We start from the raw sequence: 22,144 nt of genomic DNA, 5'->3' as shown, positions 1-22,144 counted from the left end.
TAGTATATATTTATGCTTGTATCTCAAAGGTGCATAAATTTCTTTGTGCTGTAGCACAATGACAATAAAGTTACTACTACTACTACTACTACTACTACTACTACTACTACTACATCATTAAAATTAAGGTTGTTCTCAGCACTGTGTTCTGCCATGGAAGCTGCTCATACCCAACTTCTACTGCACACAGAAGTGAGATGGCTATCTCAGGCAGGTACTTTCAAGGTTGTATGAACTGAGGGAACAGCTTCTAATCTTTTTTTACATCAGGAGGGTCTGAGCTGGCTGACCTGCTTAGTGATGAAACCTGGTGCAATAAAGTTGCATTCCTAGCCGACATATTCCAAGCCTTGAACACTCTTAACAAGAGTATGCAGGGAAAGAATGAAAATATTCTGACTTGCAGTGGCAAAATTATCTCCTTTAAGGAAAAACTAACACTGTGGGCAGCCAGAATAAAAAAAGAGAACAAAGTTGAAATATTTGAACTGACAAAAAGTTGCAAACTGGACAAATATCTTGTAGATTTAATTCTACAAAGTTTGATACTGCTGGGGACAAACATTGAAAAGTATTTCCCAACACTTAATGTATCATCCTTGGACTGGGTGAGAGATCCATTTGTGCTAAGTGCATGTGAGTCAGCTGAGTTACCTGTTGCAGAAGAAAATGAGCTGACAGAAATCAGAAATGATAGAGGACTGAAACTGAAACACTTGTCAACAGATAAGGCCTCATTCTGGTTGTCTCTCTGAGAGGAATACCCCATGATCACAAAGATGTCAATTAAAGCACTTCTTCCTTTCTCAACATCTTATCTGTGTGAGGCTGGTTTCTCTCCTATGAACACAATGAAGAGCAAGAACAGGCTTCAAGCACTGGAGGAGGACTTGAGGGTATGCCTGTCAACCATCCGTCCTCGGACAAGGGACATCATGAAACATCACCAACCACAAATTTCTCACTGATTTATTTATTTTTTAAAAAACAGTTTAGTTATTGAACTTTAAAGTTTTAAGTTTATTTAAAAGTTTATTTAATCAAAAGTTATTCATTAAAACTTTAGCTATTCAAGTTTAAATACAATCTTAGTACTCTTTTTTTAAAATAATAAAATATATCCTTAAAAAACTGATGGCATGCCTTGACAATTCTGGTGCCTCGCTGGTGTGCCACGAGATAAAAAAGGTTGAAAATCTCTGCATCACACCATGTTTGATGGGCTGTACTAAATTCAAGGGATCATGTGCTAAGCTTAGGTTAGCCTTAGCAAAGTAATGACTAAATTTATAATACAAACCACGCATGGCTTGAACATCAAAATATACAGGCAAAAACATGGTTTAAACCTGCTCTTCCGCTTTCATTTTTGATCTGTCAGTTCTCTAACACAGAGGCCTTCAGAGGCAGAGTAACAGCCACAATTAAGGCTGATTGTGAAATCAGACATCTGAGCAAGCCACAAGTAGCACAAACCATAACTTGTAAACCTGAAATTATTTCCAAGTTTACCAGCCAATCAAACAATTGTTGCTTAATACAGACTGTATTTCATGTTATGTATATAACACCATTCAAAGTTACCAGGGCTGACAAGACTCCAAACCCTAACGAAGTTTAACTATGGTTACACATGACATCTTAGTTGAGCCACCTCATTGCAAAGCTGAACCGAAAGCTACACAGTCACTGACCCACTACTGGCAATAATGCTGCTGTGGGTTAACCCTGGAAGTAGATGTTTGCGCCTTACCTTGTACACTGGATAGCTTGCCTGAGTCATGAGTTTTCCTATTTCATGATTTCTACAAGCACCTTTGACTGGGCGCACCTTGTAGTATATTTTAATTTGGGTGTGGGTAACTGTCAAGAGGTCAATGTGAAGAGTGCCATGTTGGGCTAGGGGTTAAATTAAGGCTGTGTTTGTTTTTCAACTAGAAAATGGCTGGAAGTGACCTCACAAGTATGCCTCTAACTCAAGTCAAAAACAAAGAAAATGACATCAATGACATGGTGAGCATGCTAGAACCTAAAAAATGACTGCAACTGTACTGTGCTAGGAGGACACAAACAGCTCTCTAGACTAAATGATCTTCAGCTAATTTACAGCCTCAACTTAAATCTGACATGCTTATTTACACATTAGAGCACTGTAGCATATTTATCTCATATGTCTTCTGTGGTGTAGGCCAATATTGTTCCCATTTTACAGATTAAATGCCACCTAATAATTCAAGTTCATTTCATATAAAATAAAATTTCCTGCAAGGAAATCACCTATATGCAGGAAATTGTGAATCCTGTGGTAATTCATGCATGACAAATACACATTTTGCTATGTCTAGATGCAGTGTGACCCCACTGTCAATTCCAACTTCCTGATATGCTATGTACTTTCCACAAGTTACTAATGGTATGCAGAATTCATACATTTCCATACATATAACTCATTCCAGTATAATAATTTTAATCTTTGTTAAAGAAGCTCCAAGCCAATAAGAGTTAAAATTTGTTCTTAGTTCCCTCATGCTTTAAATGATCAGTAAAACATTATTTGTTTCAGGCTGGGCACTTCACTGGTAAAATATATTTAAAGCATTAAATATGTGCTAAATATTAAAAGCATTAATTTTATCAAAATCAAAAAAAGATGTGGGTGTTCTCCAACTGATGTAACATATCATAGCAATGCCATAGCATTTACTACAACTGGTACTTTCAATGCTCACAGTAGCTACTGTTTTTCTAGAACAGTGGTTCCCAACCTGTGGTCTGCTAGAACCTGAAAAGCAGTCTGAGGTCTCACCAAAAAAAATGGCCAGTAGTAATTTTAATGATCAGCGGCATCTCAAGGGGGCGTGATACCCAGTGTAGCTGTCACTCCCATGGCATGGTATTACCCCATGAGCAGGCCCCACCCCCTCTGGACCATACCTGCACACCAATCACTTTGTGGTCTCCTAAAGGTTGGGAACCACTGTTCTGGAGTCTGGCCCCTCACAAAAGTTTAACAGAACAGAAAGCCAAATTAAACAGAATGTATTTTCTGATTCTTGTAGCAAGCAGGGATGCTTACACAGTGGCATTCTTATCTTAATGGAATATTTGACCACAGTAAAGTAGGTTGTCAGTTAACCAATAAGCGAATCCTAGTTTCGGCTTGAGCTCTTCCTGTTCTCATAGGATTCCTGGTGCCAGTGCTTCTTGCTACCCCCAAAACAGAATCAGCAGCAAAAATCACACTTCACTGGATTAATCTCACCTGATATCATCAGACTCACCTGATATTATCTATCCAGCAGTCAATGATAACAGGAAGAAGTAGTTCTATGTTCAGCCACAATGTAAAATAACTTTCTGTCTTCTTCGAGCAAAGGTAGTGTACCACAGAAGGTTTGTCCAACTTGGCTTCTAACTGGTTACCCAAATCCCCAGGCACTGAAATGATACAAGGTGAAAAAGTTACACCAAGGGCTGTGGTTTTCCTTAGGTGCTTTTCCCCAGGCTATATATCTGCTCTCATTACATAAGAGATTCCACAACAAAGCAATGTGCTTGTCATGGATGCGTAGTGATGTTGGCTACCTTCAGTCTCGAAAGACGATGGTATTGCGCTCTGAAAGGTGGTTCTGGAACAGTGTCTAGTGTGGCTGAAAAGGCCGATTTGGAATGAGTGACAATCCCTTCCACGCTGGGAGCAAGTGCAGTCTGTCCCTGGTCTGTCTCCCTGGCTATGGGCCTTCCTTCTTTGCCTCTTAGCCTCAGACTGTTGGCCAAGTGTCTCTTCAAACTGGGAAAGGCCATGCTGCATAGCCTGCCTCCAAGCGGGCCGCTCAGAGGCCAGGGTTTCCCACTTGTTGAGGTCCAGTCCTAAGACCTTCAGATCCCTCTTGCAGATGTCCTTGTATCGCAGCTATGGTCATTATTAAACCTGAACCCTACAAAAACCTCAGTGCCACCAATTAAGTTTTTCCAATGAATATATTATATAGTGCAGAGTTAACAAAACAAAACTCAAGGTCAACATACCATATATAGGAAGACCAAAGTGAAATCTTGTACATAGCCACATAACTATTCACTGAAACTCTAAGAATATATAATTAAATAATGCTACAAAATAATTGCTTTAGAGTCAGCAAGGTGCTATAATAATTACAGGGACCATTCCTGAAGTTCAGGGATCACTATTCTAATGTGGCTAGCTTTTTACATTCTCAGACATTCTCCTTCATTGGAGAGAATATGTACTCTGGGATGCTTCCTGCAATGTCATAGGTGGACAAAACTTTGCTACTTCCACAGGTGTGTCCAAAAGAAACTTGCACTTGGATGTAGAGAAGTATACTATCCTCATGGACAGACTAAGTTTATTCCACCTTGTGCCATGCCTGGCAGTTATGGGATACCCAATTACTTCTGCCTGAGGTCTTTCACTGTGGTTTTCAAACTTGCTACCCTTTCAGGGAACCTTTCTACATGGACTTATCTGACAAAGTTATTGAAACTGATTATTTAAAATCAAAATCAGATAACTGATAACAAGCACTTCAGATTAACTTCTCAATCTTAATTGGGTTCCGCCCTTCTAAATCCAGTTAATTATAATCTTCTAGGTGGGTTGTTTGTCATGTCTCTGCAGAACGTAGCACTCTGCAGTTGTTAAAAGTTAACAGAATAGTACAGTGATTCCCAGGCTGTGAGCCATGGCTCCACAGGAAGCCATGGAAACCAGCCAGAGGACCCGTGGAATCCTCATGAAAAACCCACTGCCCTATATGATGTGTAGGATTGTAGCCCTAATAAGGAGCCATGGCCAATGGCCCAGTAGGTCAAGGGAGTCACCAATTGAAAAAATTTGGGAACCACTGGAATAGTAACATTATAGACACCATCATTCTGATTCTCAAAAGTTTATAGCTCTTTGATAAACTATTTAGAAAACAAATCATTTTGTTTTGTAGTGAATGTGAGAAATCAAGTGTTCGTATGTGTCAAAGAAGCAAGCAACAACTGATAGCCCCTGGGACAAACCTGGTTGCTCAGCCACCACTCAAGACAACAGGTTTGTGAGGAGATGTAGCCACAAGAGGTGATGGCAATGATACAGGAGTCTTGATCAGTATCCCCCCCCCCATATATTTTACTGGCCCTCCAACCAAAGAAGTTGCTGATCAGCATTCATAATTTCTTTCTGTAGTTTCTAGTTATGATCTAAAGCTTTAGGAAGCTGCATTACACCAAACTGAACAATTGGATGGATCTTTCCAAGCCCTAATGCAGCCAGAGACTGAACCTGGAACGGTCTGCAACTGAGCTATGGACCATTCCCAGTTCAGCTTGATGTCGTAAGGAACCACATAAAAAATAGTGTTAATAGGAGTGAGAAGTCTGTTTTTTTAATAAGTAACATCCCAAATTGCATAACTATATATAGTATCATCTTCGACAGTGGCCTGTTTTGAGGGGTATACCTGCCATGTTGCAAGCAGATAGTTTTAACTATGGTCCAAGTGCCAAGAGAAAACAGAAGCATCTAGAGCGCTCATCTTTCTGTCATCTTGTATATGATAAACGGTCCTGCAGCACTTTTAAAGGCCAAGACATTTACTGCAGCATATGTATATTATAAAGAATTGCCACCCATAAAGGCTTAAGGCACAGGAAATTTCTTAGCCTAAATGATGCCGAATTCTTGATTTTGCATGCTTCTAGAAATAAATATCACAAAAAGTGGCAAGCATTTAAAAACTGTTAGGATCAGCCCTAAGTCTAAAAACTCAAAAAATAGGAATCCTTAACCAAATTTGAAATAGAGGCAACTATCATATCATTTAGAAAACATATCATTTAGAAAACATGTAAGTTACCTTGAGTTCCCCTTATGGAGGGAAAAAGGCAAATTGTCTAAAGAAAAGAGTACCTCTGAGAAAAGGAACTTGAAATGGATTGATTTGAATGTATTTAGATGAACTGCCACATCTTCTGTATAGACCAAATGCTAACACACTGAAATTAGAAAACAAGATACCCAGAAGGCATGCAAAGAAAAGGGAAGGGCCATTCTAAAATCACTTATTAGATGTGATAGTCTCATCCTGCATAGGGATCCATTAGTGATTTCTGCTATATAAATAAGACTCATAATTCACTGCATGTTACAGAGTCACAACCTTCATATGTTGGCCATGCAAAGCTTACTGCACATGCCCCATAATAATAATAACAACAACAACAACAACAACAACAACTTTATTTTTATCCCGCCCTTCTCCCTAATGGGACCCACAACTTCACAATGTTAATATTAAAAGGGTTCCATTAGCTATTTGATCAAGCAAGCATATTTCTCAATTGACCATAGGAAAGCTTTTCAAAATGATCCATGTGCACATGATGAACCACACAGTCTGTGCCTTCCCACAAATGTGATAATCTGTACACCAAATTGCTGAATGCTTAAATGTTAAATTCAGCTAATGGAGGTGAACACTGAATGATACCAAAGGAGCCATGAAGACATCCTAGCAAGCTCAATTCAAAGAAGATGACACTCTTTAGTGCACCCAGCCCAAGTGAAGCAGGCCTATCAAAACCAGTACCTTTAATTATGCCTGGTGATGTCTGTCATCTTGTCTCTGTGAAGAGGTAGGCTACTGAATTCTGCACTTACAGAAGCTTCTGAGAAGTATCCACTACCCAGCCTACAAAGCAACCTTCCCCTAAACGCATTCTTAAGGTCCCTTAACACTGCACTACCTAGACAAGATAATGGTACAGACAGATGGCTGCTTTTCTTGTCTATGTTTTCTCCGTCTGAAAGAAACTGGGGCTGGAAGGACAGATTATCAAGTACACCTAATGCCACTGTTCCCATAGCAGACAACGCAGAAAGCAGACACGAAACCCAACACCATGGCAGAATATATTTTCTTTCCAGCTTGTGATCAGGAGGGGTCCCAGCCCCGCTGCAACTGGGCAGAACAAGGGCTTTGAAGGGTGCATTGGTGCATGCAATGCTAGAAAAATCCCAGACATAAAGAAATGTGATCCAGGCAATTGAGATGTTGCTGGACACTTAAATCAAGCACTCTTCATGGATCACAAGCTTGTTGCCAGTTTGGTTCTTCCACCACTGTAAATTCTCAGAAGCAAAGACTCCAGGAAGTTTATTTTATAAACTATTCAGTTTTCCCAGGAGTCATGTAATATTACTATTGGCCAAGGAGTTTATAAAACCTCTTACAATCCAAGAGGTCTGCTCTTCAAAAATGTTCTAAGTTATAATTCAGACTAGAATGATCACATGATGCACAGATCCCTCTGAAGACCACACTGTAAACAGTGCAGACAGTTTCTAAATTTAATTCAAGAAAACTCAGGCACACCACTCCTAAAAAATCAATTTGCAACTGCTTTACAAACCAGGCACAGTAGCAACAAATCTGTGTCTGAATCAAGTTAGAGCTGAATTCCTATAAAGTGAGGACGTTTATGCAAGTGAGAGAGGTAGAATTAAAAGTGCTTTAGGGCTAGAAGAACAGGGGGTACTGAACTATTTCTCCACTTGTATTTTTGCCTCAAAACCACTTTTCCTTTGCCCAATAGGGTCCCAAGAATAAAAATAATTCCCACTAAGAGAAAAAAATAGTTGCATAGAAAAGTTTTAGAAAAGAAGCAGTGAGCATCTCCAACACCATCATTCTCTAGGAATTTTTGGTCAAGATACAGTTTGAGTGTTGTCACTATTACATCTACTTTGGCTGCTAAGGTTTTATTAAAAGGCATCTAAAATCTTTTTCCAATGTAGCTATTAATACACATAGATGAACAAGCCTTGCTGAGGGATAATCAGCATGACTTCTGTAAGGGTAAGTCTTGCCTCACAAACCTTTTAGAATTCTTTGAAAAGGTCAACAGACATGTGGATGAGGGAGAACCCATGGACATTATATACCCAGACTTTCGGAAGGCATTCGACATGGTCCCTCACCAAAGGCCACTGAAAAAACTCCACAGTCAGGGAATTAGTCAGGGAATTAGAGGGCAGGTCCTCTCCGAGACTGAGACCTGGTTGAAAACCAGGAAACAGAGAGTGGGTGTCAATGGGCAATTTTCACAATGGAGAGAGGTGAAAAGCGGTGTGCCCCAAGGATCTGTCCTGGGACCGGTGCAACACCAAACTTTTCTGAGTGGTGAAGACCAGAAGTGATTGTGAGGAGCTCCAGAAGGATCTCTCCAGACTGGCAGAATGGGCAGCAAAATGGCAGGTGCATTTCAATGTAAATAAGTGTAAAGTCGTGCACATCGGGGCAAAAAATCAAAACTTCACATATAGGCTAATGGGTTCTGAGCTGCCTGTGACAGATCAGGAGAGAGATCTTGGGGTGGTGGTGGACAGGTCAATGAAAGTGTCGACCCAATGTGCAGCGGCAGTGAAGAAGGCCAGTTCTATGCTGGGGATCATTAGAAAAGGTATTGAGAATAAAACTGCTAATATTATAATGCCATTGTACAAATCGATGGTTAGGCCACACCTGGAGTACTGTGTCCAGTTCTGGTCGCCACATCTCAAGAAGGACATAGTGGAAATGGAAAAGGTGCAAAAGCGGGCAACTAAGATGACTGCTGGGCTGGGGCACCTTCTTTATGAGGAAAGGCTACAGCATTTGGGCCTCTTCAGCCTAGAAAAGAGACGCCTGAGGGGGGACATGATTGAGACATACAGAATTATGCATGGGAAGGATAAGGTGCATAGAGAGAGGCTCTTTACACTCACCACATTAACACCAGAACCAGGGGACATCCACTCAAATTGAGTGTTAGAAGGGTTAGGACAGACAAAAGAAAATATTTCTTTACTCAGCGTGTGGTTGGTCTGTGGAACTCCTTGCCACAGGATGTGGTGAAGGCATCTGGCCTAGATGCCTTTAAAGGGGGATTGGACAAGTTTCTGGAGGAAAAACCATTACGGGTTACAAGCCATGATGTGTATGTGCAATCTCCTGATTTTAGAAATGGGCTATGTCAGAATGCCAGATGCAAGGGAGGGCACCTGGATGCTGGTCTCTTGTTATCTGGTGTGCTCCCTGGGGCATTTGGTGGGCCGCTGTGAGATACAGGAAGCTGGACTAGATGGGCCTATGGCCTGATCCAGTGGGGCTATTCTTATGTTAATGCAGCATATTCAAGAAGCAGAAAATAGTTCAACACAGACCCAATTAAACATCATACTATGCATGTTTAAAAACTGCTTAGGGATAGGACAAAGGCAAACCATTTTAAGACACTGAGGTTCAATTTATTTTGAATGAAATAGTACATTAGAACAGGGGTGCCCAAACCCCAGCCCCGGGGCCACATGCGGCCCTTGTAACCTCTCAATGCCCTCAGGGAGCCCCCAGTCTCCAATGAGCCACTGGCCCAATGTAACTGCTCTCAGGGTGAGGGTGACTGTTTGACCTCTCGTGTGAGCTGTGGGATGAGGGTTCCACTGCTTGCTGTTTCACATCTGTGATGCAGTAGCAGCAGCAAAGGAAAGGCCAGCCTTGCTTTGTGCAAGGCCTTTTATAGGCCTTGAGCTATTGCAAGACCTTCATTCATTCATATAAGTTCATCTTTAATATATTCATTTATGTAAACTTATGTAAATTTATTCAAATTTTAAATGTAAATTAATTCTTCCCCCCCCCGGCCCCCAACAGTGTCATAGAGATGATGTGGCCCTCCTGCCAAAAACTTTGGACACCCCTGCATTAAAAGAACAATTACTGTAATTAGAGTTTTGTATTATTAAACTTGACACTAATTGAATTACCCAAGCACAAAGCTTCAGTCAACCAGGAGCTAAACTAAAGTACATATATTTTAACTAACAAAATGTATAGATCTGCAGTAAGCAGTATAGCAGTAAGGTAAAGGCACTCATGTAGGGCATGGAGGCCTACACAAGCGCTTTGGATCCTGTGGAGCGGTGCTCCGCGAACCTGCCTCCCTCCCTCCCCCAGCACCCCTCCAGCCCGCCCCCAGCACCCCTCCAGCCCGCCCTCTCTTCACCCCCTACCGGCCTCCCCCCTCCCTGGAATGCCGCCTCCCCACCCCCGTCCCTGCCCCCACCTACAATGCTGCGGCTGGGCGACTGCCCCGCACTAGCCGGACGGTGCTGGGCTAGCACAGGCAGGAGCCCAGTAGTGAGGCTCGCAAACATGTCAACAGTGCTCGGCGGCACAGATCCATGCTGGCGAGCACAGGACTGGGCTCTGAGATAGGTTTATGAAAGTGTTCGAAATAAGCTACTGTAGCTATGCATCTTGTACAGATATTTTCAACATTTTTCATCTCAAGGCACACTGACAAGGCACTAAAATTGTCAAGTCACACCATCAGGTTTTAGACACTTAACAAGACACCATGCTGCTAGTGGAGGGCTCACATCCCTCACTGACTCTACTAATAAATAACCTTATGCCAAATTACTGTAGCACACCTGTGGACCACTTGCAGCACACCAATGTGCCACAGTACAGTGGTTGAAAATGGCTGATCTAGCAGAATATGCTTTTAAGAAGTGAACTGCAATATCACTTCAACTTACACCAACACCTAAAAACTGGATCTGACAGTGTCAGAAGTTTTGTGGTAAGGCCTTTAATACTGTATTACAGTGCTTCTTAAGCTGCAGTTCAGGACCCATCAGGTGGGTCACAAGTCAATTTCAAGTGGGTCCCCATTAATTCCAATGTGTATTTTGTTTTTAATATATTAGACTTGATGCTACCTGGTATATGATTGCATTTGGAGAAATGTTAGAAATCTGTACTTTTAACAGGCTACTACGTATATCAGTGGATCCCAACCTTTAAGAAGCCTGCGGACCATTGAGGCAAACACTGGAATTGCTGAGGACCACAGGCAACCCCACCACAAAAAAATACAATTCAATTTGGTAGCCCATGGGGGAGAGTTCAGTGAGATACTGGAAATGCCCGTTGTTAGAGGGTGCATTCTCTGCCCTCTCTTGTGGTCCATGGGGAAGCATCTCACGGCTGACACTTCAGCAGTCTGCAAGGGAGCACTTATTTGGCAAGACACGAGGTGATCAAAGGTGATCATTTTTTTCTCTGAGACCTCGCAGACCACTTCTCAGGATCTCACAGACCGCCTGTGGTTCCCAGACCACAGGCTGGGAAGCACTGTATATGCTTTTCACAATGATAGCCAATGGAGCTAACTCCTGGGTCAGTGTGGATTGCAGCCTTTGGGATGTTTGGGGAATTTTTTTTTAAACAGATCAGCAACTGCTTGGGAGGGTTAGGAGGGTTCTACCTTATTTTAAATAAATTCTTGAATTTATGCTTATTGTTAACTTTTAATTTACTTAAAATGTAAGTAAAAATTTTCCTGCTTGTGATGGCCATGACATCACTTCCAGGTTAATGACATCATTTCAGGTGGGTCCTGACAGACTGTCATTCTGAAAAGTGGGTCCTGGTGCTAAAAAATTTGAGAACCACTGCTCTAATAATAATGCTTACATAGTATACCTAGAATACAATGTACTTCACGTGTATTATATTACTTGATGTTCCATTCTGTAAGACTGCATACTGCTGATGAACAAGACTTAGCTTGGGGGGGGGGGGGAACGGCTTGCCTAAGGCCATGTACTAAGTTTGTGGCAGAAAATATTTTAACCAGAAAAGTCTCATAGCTCAGTCTTAGCCACTACATCACACCAGTTCTCATCTATGCAAGTTTTTAACCATACCTAAAAAGGCACATACTCCAAGGGGGAAAAAATTCTACACTTGCAACTGGAATGTTCTGTGGAAGACAGACAACTGAACACAGAACAGAAACCTTGCTTCAGTCTGCCTATATAACATGACAAACCGAGTCATGTGACGTAAACAAGATGTGCCACTATAACTGCTTTAGTATGGATCAGTGCTTTGCAAAAAGAGCTTCAGGGAATCACATGGTTCCTCAAGAGAATATCTAGATGTCCGTGAGGAGTTCAGTAATGGCAGACAAGCTGCTCTTAATTTTCTTGTGCATTTCGATTTATCTTCCTCTACAATTTTTTAACTACAAGGGAATGTTAGGTCTGTTCTAGGAACACAGTGGTCTTCAACTAGTTGCCTTAAGGTGGGGCACATCATTGGCTTGCTTTTAAGATTAGAAAGACCTGGCTATGCATACAAGAAGGTCAGAGTATGCCTACACTACTTATATATTGGTTCTATATTACTTTACGTATCACGGTTCCATCTCAAAAAGTTGAAAGTTAGTTTGACAGTGCTAAGGATCCTCACAAAACTCCTAAAGGTCCCTAAGGATATGGAATGACAAACCAATATACCTGCAGTACTGATGTATTCTGGTACAAAAGATAGAATAGGAGAGACCATGTTATGCTAAAATATTTCAATAGAAACCTTTGCAGCAGACTGGAGTTAAAGGAGAATCTCAGGGTTGGAAAGCTTGACAATAACTTCTCTAGGACATGCTCAGTTCACACAGAGCTACAGGTAAGGTCCAATGCCCTACCTGAACTGAACATGAGACCCAAAATTTTCACTTGGCAGACATGTGAAAGTAGCTGGTTCTGTAAGATAAACACAATAAAACTGTAAAAATTTAAGTGCCTTTAAGTCCCAAACAGAGCACTATGTGAGCTCTTTTTAAAGCCATGACATCCTTCTAAAAAGCCCTTAGAGGACTTTAAAATCCAATACTTAAAGTTGTTTCAAAATTTAAAAACCAATTTAAGTATATTTAACCCAGTTGTGACTAAATTATGTTACATTTGTTATTCTAACTTTTTAAAAATATTTATTGTATGTTATGCATTTTTTAAAATAAAAAAAATAAGTTTCATTTCCAGATAGTATAGTATTGGCAACCTTCAGTCTCGAAAGACTGTGGTATCGCGCTCTGAAAGGTGGTTCTGGCACAGTGTCTAGTGTGGCTGAAAAGGCCAATCCGGGAGTGACAATCCCTTCCACACCGGGAGCAAGTGCAGTCTGTCCCTGGTCTGTCTCCCTGGCTATGGGCCTTCCTTCTTTGCCTCTTAGCCTCAGACTGTTGGCAAAGTGTCTCTTCAAACTGGGAAAGGCCATGCTGCACAGCCTGCCTCCAAGCGGGCCGCTCAGAGGCCAGGGTTTCCCACTTGTTGAGGTCCATCCCTAAGGCCTTCAGATCCCTCTTGCAGATGTCCTTGTATCGCAGCTGTGGTCTACCTGTAGGGCGCTTTCCTTGCACAAGTTCTCCATAGAGGAGATCCTTTGGGATCCGACCATCATCCATTCTCACGACATGACCAAGCCAACGCAGGCGTCTCTGTTTCAGCAGTGAATACATGCTAGGGATTCCAGCACGTTCCAGGACTGTGTTTTTTGGAACTTTGTCCTGCCAGGTGATGCCGAGGATGCGTCGGAGGCAGCGCATGTGGAAAGCGCTCAGTTTCCTCTCCTGTTGTGAGCGAAGAGTCCATGACTCGCTGCAGTACAGAAGTGTACTCAGGACGCAAGCTCTGTAGACCTGGATCTTGGTATGTTCCGTCAGCTTCTTGTTGGACCAGACTCTCTTTGTGAGTCTGGAAAACGTGGTAGCTGCTTTACCGATGCGCTTGTTTAGCTCGGTATCGAGAGAAAGAGTGTCGGAGATCGTTGAGCCAAGATACACAAAGTCATGGACAACCTCCAGTTCATGCTCAGAGATTGTAATGCAGGGAGGTGAGTCCACATCCTGAACCATGACCTGTGTTTTCTTCAGGCTGATTGTCAGTCCAAAATCTTGGCAGGCCTTGCTAAAACGATCCATGAGCTGCTGGAGATCTTTGGCAGAGTGGGTAGTGACAGCTGCATCGTCGGCAAAGAGGAAGTCACGCAGACATTTCAGCTGGACTTTGGATTTTGCTCTCAGTCTGGAGAGGTTGAAGAGCTTTCCGTCTGATCTGGTCTGGAGATAGATGCCTTCTGTTGCAGTTCCAAAGGCCTGCTTCAGCAGGACAGCAAAGAAAATCCCAAACAAGGTTGGTGCAAGAACACAGCCCTGCTTCACTCCGCTTCAGATGTCAAAAGGGTCTGATGTGGAGCCATCGAAGACAACAGTGCCCTTCATGTCCTTGTGGAAAGATCTGATGATGCTGAGGAGCCTGGGTGGACATCCAATCTTGGGGAGAATCTTGAAGAGGCCGTCTCTGCTGACCAGGTCGAAAGCCTTTGTGAGATCTATGAAGGCTATAAAGAGTGGCTGTCGTTGTTCCCTGCATTTCTCCTGCAGTTGTCTAAGGGAGAATACCATATCAGTGGTGGACCTGTTGGCTCGGAATCCACACTGCGATTCTGGATAGACGCTCTCTGCAAGTACCTGGAGCCTCTTTAGTACAACTCGGGCAAACAGCTTTCCTACAACGCTAAGGAGAGAGATGCCGCGGTAGTTGTTGCAGTCACCCCTGTCACCTTTGTTCTTGTACAGCGTGATGATGTTTGCATCCCTCATGTCTTGAGGTACTCCACCTTCTCTCCAGCAGAGACAGAGGATTTCATGCAGCTCAGTGACGATGATCTCTTTGCAGCATTTTAGGACTTCAGCAGGGATGCTGTCTTTTCCAGGTGCCTTGCCAAAGGCAAGGGAGTCCAGGGCCACGTGAAGTTCTTCTAGGGTTGGTTCACTGTCAAGCTCTTCCAGCACAGGCAGGCACTCAATGTTGTTCAGTGCTTCTTCGGTGACTACATTTCTCTGGAATATAGCTCAGAGTAGTGCTGCACCCAGCGTTCCATCTGCTGCGCCCGATCCTGGATCACCTCGCCTGTGGCAGACTTCAGAGGGGCAATTTTCCTCTGTGTTGGACCTAGGGCCTGCTTGATACCATCATACATCCCCTTAATGTTGCCCGTGTCAGCTGCTATCTGTATCTCGGAACAGAGCTGGAGCCAGTAGTCGTTAGCACATCTCCTGGCAGTCTGTTGGACTTTGCTGCGAGCAGTTCGGAGGACCTGCAGGTTGCGCTCACTGGGACAGGCCTTGTATGCTGCTTGAGCTCTCCTCTTTTCCTCAATGACTGGTTTCTCAGTTCCTGGTTTCTCAGTTTTCCTCAATGACTGGTTTCTGTTCCTCAATGACTGGTTGAATTTGCACAAGCGCTTGAGGAATCTCTTCCAGGCCCGGCCGACGCAAACGCATCCAACAGATGGGAACATTTCAAGAATACCGTTTACAACAACGCCTTGTCCATATTCGGCAAGAAGACCAACAAGGCGGCAGACTGGTTTGAAGCCCACTCTGAGGAGTTGACATTTCCAGATGATGCATATAAATATAAAAACTAGCATGACTTCTTCAGTGGAACAGGTTGAATATGGTGCTACTTTCAGATTCCCTTTAAATGTGACACCTGATCAAATGACAATATTCTATCATTCACCATTCAAGAAAAACACTGAAAACTGAAATAGTTCAAGCTCACCTTTAGGCAATGTTCCAAAACAAAGAAGTTAGAAGTAATTAGCTAGGCAAAAAAGTAATTAGCTAGGTGAAGATGTTATAGGGTTTCAACAATCCCTTGAATATTCATCCCCAACCATAACTAAACGGAAGTTCATATCTTTAAAAGCTGCAATCATTTCTAACTTATCTGCAAAGCCCTAAGTCTATGCCATAGTCTTAGTTGTAAGTTTATTTGGCTTCCCTGTCCCTATACTGCAGCTGAGATCTTGCAGCCATGGGATTCCTCCTCATCCTTCACAACAAGTGGCTAATGCTCATTTGTGGAAGAGAGAGGAAACCTAATTTCCTTAAAAAAAATCAGAACTAAGGGGGCAAATAGTCATAATAAAAAATGTTAACAAGACTGCCATCTGCTCATCCATAATGGGCTTATTAGCAACAATGTGACATAGTGAACATCTGTCTAGCACACGGCTTATCTAATTTACTGATCATATGGCTTGAATCTTATTAGATCAACAGATATCCCACTGGCTGCTATATCTTAGCAGATCCCTACACCCTTGATTAAGTGTCAAAAAACAGATTAGCCTCTGCAGAACTCAAAGAGTTGAATACTACAACTTTGCTCAGCTTCTCAGACATATGCAGGCCAAATATTTGCAGTAATCCATACTGCGTGCATTTTTTCTTTATTATTTCCTTATTTAATTCATTTAATCAGTTTCAGTACAATATCCTTAAAATATAGATGTGATATAAAGGCAAGTAAACAGTGTTCTGCCCAGTGACAGGGCAATACCTAACCTTGATAACCATTATATTGTAATCAGCCAAAGAGCTTTCTTTCAGTTCTGCTCTCTGAACTAGGAAACATATTTCTACAATTAATTCTTCCAACAAATTGGAAAGCTACATTAACTTCACTAGATCCATTCCACTATGCACAAGAGACAGTTTAACTTCTATAACTAAAAATCATGTGTTTCCTTTGAAGGGATCAAAAAATCTACATGAGAGTCAACAAGTATCTGGTATACATTTCTGCATGAAAAATTTCAACTTTACAAAAATTTGTTTTCTGGTTACCAAACACTCAATTTACAGCACAATCCTACACATGTACTCAGAAATAAGTCACATTGTATTCAGTGGAGGCTACTCCCAGGAAACTGTTTATAGGATTGTAGCCTAAGTCAAACAGATACTGTTATGATGTGTGGAATTTCTCAATATTATAAAATAGCAGCTTGGATGCATGATCATTTAGGAGAGCTGTGACACCATCTTGAGAAATTACTAGATATTATACATGTTTAAAGCAGCTTCTTGAACACTGGAAGCTCATCATGAGCTACTTTTCTGATTTCTGCACTTTGAACAGATTCCTATATATTTTCAACTTCTTCCCAAACACAGAAATAAGGTCTAACAGATTAAATTATTCTGCCTGGAGCACTGTTTCCCAGTAAGTTTTCTTAACACCCTTTCTAAAATTTCCAGTCATTTGTAGCACAAGAACCAGAACTCATGTAAAACTTATTTGCCTGTTCAAGCAGGAAGATATTCTAGTTCTCCACAGGTGAATGAATATTAACAAACCTACATTCAGAAAGAGTGTACAGGTTGTTGGAAACTGCAGCCTGAAAAAGGTGATTACAATACAGTAGACACAAACCTTAAGTATGATGTCTTTATCTTACATTATATTCATATTAAGAATATTTGCGCATCAAGGGAGTAGTTCATAAAGCAGTTTACATAGAAATAAATGGTTTCCAGTCCCCAAAGTGTTCACACTCAAAAAAAAAGTGTGGAAGAGACATCAGCCACAGTCACAGGGAAAGACACCATGCTGGGACAGTTGCTTTCCACCTACTAAGTATAAGAATACATCACTTTAAAAGATACCTCTTTGCCCAGTTAGCAGTGCTTTTTAAAAAAATTTATATCCTACCTTTTTCAATAAAAAGCTGAAAACAGTTCATAATTAAAGTCAAACCACCAACCACAGAAATACAGAAACAGTAGATAAAATAAATCAATCCCAAACTGAAACACAGAGCAACTATCACCACCAAGGTGAGAAACAAGAGCCCACACAACAGAAATAAGTCAGTCAAAGGTCCAGTGGAACAAAATGTCTTAAAACTGCTCTTTGAAGGAGCAGTCACTCTCCAATAGAAAGCAATTTCACATGCCAGGTGTCACAACAGAGAAGACCCTTCCCATTCGATTTTAAAAATGCTCAAGTTGGGAATGCAAACAAATGCATATAAACTCAGGTCCTCACTGCCAGTGAAAACATGCTGATGCAATAGTGTTAACCTGAAGGAGACCAGCAGAAGGAAAACTCTGGATTCACCTGATCAGGCCATTCAGTACTGTACATTACATCAACATTCACCTTTCCTCCTTCAATTTTCTAAAAGCAAATACCCAAGTCCTTCAGATATCTCATGTTCTATTTTCTCCCACTAAGCCCTATTTTGAGTCCAACCTACTCCAGTTAATCACCCATTCTGCAAAGAGTACTTCCAGCTTTCCCTCAGATCTGCTTTCAAGTCATCCAAATCTTCCCTACTATAGGTCAGCATTTTTTTTGCCTTTTCTCAATCTCATACTTCTTCTGCAAACCCACTCCCAGTATCCCAACAAGGTATCCTTCACCCTAACGTACGCTCCACTCCTAAGCCACCCTCTGTCTCCCACCACTCTCCTGAGAATGTGCGACTTCAAAGATCTTCATACTAAACCTTCTTTCACAGTCTTTATGTTGCAAAAAACACTGTACACTTTTGCTACAATAGACCAACAGGCCTAGGTCTCTTCTCTCCCCCCACCCCGAAGACTTAAATATTTCCCTGCTGCCCCTCTGTCTTTGCATCTGACCAAGTGGGATTTGAACCCACAGAAGCTTATGTCACAACAATGTAGTCTTCTACACATTTAGTGCACTCAGAAACAAGCTCCACTGTCTACTGGGCTCACTCTTTCACAATGCACTCTACTTGTCTGCGAGTCAGCTCCACTGACTCTGTGCACACTGCATACTTGGGAGTGGGCAAGGGAGTTATGCAAGGGAGGGCACCAGGATGCAGGTCTCTTGTTATCTGGTGTGCTCCCTGAGGCATTTGGTGGACCGCTGTGAGATACAGGAAGCTGGACTAGATGGGCCTATGGCCTGATCCAGTGGGGCTGTTCTTATGTTCTTACTGAACAAAATGTTTAAAGCGCTTTTCAAGTGTACAAAACACTTCACGTGTACTATCTTGATAAATTCTTTACAATCATCTTGTACAATAAACAAGCATTATTATCTTACTGCTGGGGAGCTGAGGTGGAGGCGTTAAGGGTTTGAAGTGAGATACTGGCTGACATGAGATTCATACCAGGAAAGTCCCAATAGACAGCTCAGTCTTAGCCACTACATCACATCAGCTTGGGTATAATGAAAATTTTTTGAGAATACATGTTTAAGAGTGGCAGCCCAGGTCTGTTACAGTGCAATTCTAAGTATGCTTCCTCAGAAAGCAATGTTAAGTGAAGACTTCAATAAAGCCCACTCCCAAGTACGCAGTGTGCACAGAAGCAACAAAAAGGAAACTATCAGGTGCTGGTTTTCTTATATTTGGCAATGGGGAAGCAACTGTTCCTCTTTGGTACAGCATACCACACCCCACAGCTGTAGATGGAACATCACATTTCTTTCTGACTGAGAACACCTTCTGTGACAGGAACCATTTCATCATTCCTTCTGCCATGCAAACTGCTTTGTGAACTCTTTTGAGAAAAGCATATTATTTACTAACAAGTGAAAGTAATAATGAGCTGGTGTGGTGCTGTGACTAAAAAACAAAATAGCAAATCAGGAATATTCCCATGAACTCAGCCAGTGGCCTCAGTCTTCCTAATCTGGACTATGGGGATAATACATACTGTACAGGGCTGTTGTAAGAATGCCAGGTTAACGCACAATATTAATGCACACTCACTGAGTATTATACAAATATCACCACCACAAAACTCTTTGGGATATATAAAAAGGATGCGAGGATGACATGAGTCCCACTAAAAGGAACAAGGCTGGAAAATTTAGTCCTGCTAACTGGGTCTCTTGATGTCAAAAGGTGCTTAATCATGACTTTAAAAGATACAACAGGACCAGGGTGACCAGAAACCCTCTTTTTCCTGGACATGTTGTTGTTGTTACTATTATGTTCTCTTTTTTAGCCTTGTGTCCTGGAAAAGAACTTAAATGTCCTCCTTTTCCCTGTGAGCAGCCCTTGCAGGCAGCACAGTCATCTTATAATTAACAAATCATATGTAATGAATTTGATGCAATATAGTTTTAAATTTAATAACAAATAAGTTTAAACTAACCACATAAAATCAATACTGTACATGAGTGATTTTGGCTTTTATTTTGGCTGGTTCTCTTCTGCAGTTATGACACCTGGTCACCATACACATGACCCTTTTATGTGGTCTATCACTCAGGTCGCCATCCTAAACACACTGACATGATTGAACTCATTGGGGATCACTTCTGAATAGACATGCCTCATACAGTGCTGGGGGGCACTTCTCAAGGCAGGGCAAGGGCAGAAATAGACAGCGTTAAACCCACCCTTCAAAGAGTGCCAACCTTTATAAGGTCTCTTCCCCTCAACTCCAATCCCTTTCCCCACAAATCAGTCCAATACCGCCTTTTAAAGGCACCCAGGCTAGACGCCACATGCTGTGGCAGGGAATTCCACAGACTAACTACACGCATGTACCCATCATGGCTTGCACACCGAAATGGACTTTCCCCCCTGGAACCTATCCAATGCCCCCTTCTGAAGGCACCAGGCCAGACGCCGCCCCACATCCTGTGGCAGGAAGTTCCACAGACTACCCACACGCTCTTCGGCCTGTCCCGCCTCCACTAGCACTCACTTTCAGTGTCAGGGCAGACCAAAGAGCGCTTCTCGACCCGGCGCTTGGCGAGCCTGTGGAACTCCCCGCCACAGGACGTGGGGTGCCGCCCGGCCCGGCTGCCTTCCGAAGGGGCTGGAAGTTGTTTTCAAGCTCAGCTGGCGCTGCCTCAGCTGCAGCTCCCCCTCCCCCCTCACGGCGCCGCCCCCTTACCCAGCACGACCGGGGGCCCCGGGGACGCGCCCCCTCCCCACGGGTGCCCCTGCGACGGGCAGAGCAGGAGCAGCAGCAGGGCCGCGGAGAGGACGCCCGCCGCGCCCGGGAGCAGCCGCTTCCGTCGCCTCCGCCTCGCACCGACCGGCGGCACCATCGCCTCAGCTCATGCCCCGCGCGCCAGCCGCCTCCGAGCGCCACCGCCGCAGCCTCCTTCGACCGACGGACCCCACTGGAGAGGCGCGCGCCGGCCGCGGCCTATATAAATGCAGGTGGCTAGCCAATCGGACTCTCGCCGGCCGCGCCACAGCCAATGAGCGGCGAGAGGGCCGTTCCGTCCCCGCCCCCTCGCCTCACTCCCTTCTCCGGGATCGACTCAGGGCAGGAGGTTGAGTTCCGATGCATCGATTGCAAAGCGGTCCAAACGCGGCGTCTTCTTTCTGCTCTCCGTCAACCCAGCAAGGAAAACCAAGCAATCGCAGAGCTGGTTGTTCCGTCTTGCATGCAGCTTGGAAAGGCACAGCCACAATCCAAGGTTGATTAGGGGATGGCTTAGTGGTGATTCTCAAGCTGTGGGTCGGGACCTACTAGGTGGGTCGTGAATCAGTTCCAGGTGGGCCCCCATTCATTTTAAATTTTATTTTTAATCTATTAGACTTGATGCTACCATGGCATGCGACTGCATTTGGGGAAGCGTTAGAGATCCATACTTTGAACATACCTTTTGCAATGATAGTCAATGGGGCTTCCTCCTGGGTAAATGGGAAGGACTGCAGCCTAGGAGTGTTCAAAATTTTCCTGCTTGATGATGTCACTTCTGGTTATGACATCACTTCTGGTGGGTCCCAACAGATTCTTATTCTAAAAAGTGGGTCCCACTGCTAAAAGTTTCAGAATAACTTCTTGCAAGGGAGGTCCAGATAAAAGTAACAAAGGGCACAATCCTAACCAGGTCTACTCAGAAGTAAATCCTGTTGTGTTTAATGGGTCTTACTCCCAGGGAAGTGAGGTTAGGATTGCAACCAAAGTTGATTTTTTTTTTAAAGGAAGGTTTTGGGTTCTACAGAATGTTTCATCACGCAGGTGGTAAGCAAAAGAGTAGCCGTGTTCAACTGTAATGCTATATGCACTTTCCTGAGAGTAAGCCCCACTGAACACAATAGGATTTACTTCCAAGTAGACAAGCATAGGATTGCACTGTTTGTTGCTGCAAAAAGCAACATATTCAGCAGCACAAGCTGTTTCATGAGCTGCCTTTTACTTACGCTTAGAAGTCCACATTTATACAGGATGCTTCTTTAGAGCAGGGCTTTCCAACCAGGGACACCTCATGGGATGACAGCAGGCGGTGCTTGGCCTCACTGTACTGGAACTAGTGAAGGGACACTTTCTGGCTAGTCCTGACCAAGTAGGAAGTGAAGGTGGGTGGGGCGTAGTACATTGGTGGGCAGGAAGCGGCTTTGCAGCTACTGAGCTCTTCATAAGGCACAGTTTGGGAATGTGGAGCAAAGCCCACATCAGGGGCAGCCCCATCCATTAGGTGAGGTGATGCTGGTTG

General features: G+C 43.1%; 1 protein-coding gene across 1 annotated transcript in view; it reads right to left on the bottom strand.

Moving 5' to 3' along the window:
* The window catches only part of PLA2G15 (phospholipase A2 group XV), a 38,959-nt gene extending 18,157 nt beyond the window's left edge, over positions 1–20,802 (bottom strand). Inside the window, exons 1-2 of the mRNA XM_066637482.1 lie at positions 20,587–20,802; positions 3,282–3,438 (exon numbers count right to left, since the gene is read on the bottom strand). Coding sequence (XP_066493579.1) covers positions 3,282–3,438; positions 20,587–20,743 — 314 coding nt within the window. The 5' untranslated portion in view covers positions 20,744–20,802. The remainder of the gene's footprint in view (positions 1–3,281; positions 3,439–20,586) is intronic.
* Positions 20,803–22,144: the final 1,342 nt, after the last annotated feature.

Source organism: Tiliqua scincoides, chromosome 9 (assembly GCF_035046505.1).
Source record: "Tiliqua scincoides isolate rTilSci1 chromosome 9, rTilSci1.hap2, whole genome shotgun sequence".
NCBI lineage: Eukaryota > Metazoa > Chordata > Lepidosauria > Squamata > Scincidae > Tiliqua > Tiliqua scincoides.
The sequence above is the reverse complement of the archived record's forward strand: the minus strand, read 5'-3'. Positions and strand labels throughout refer to the sequence as shown.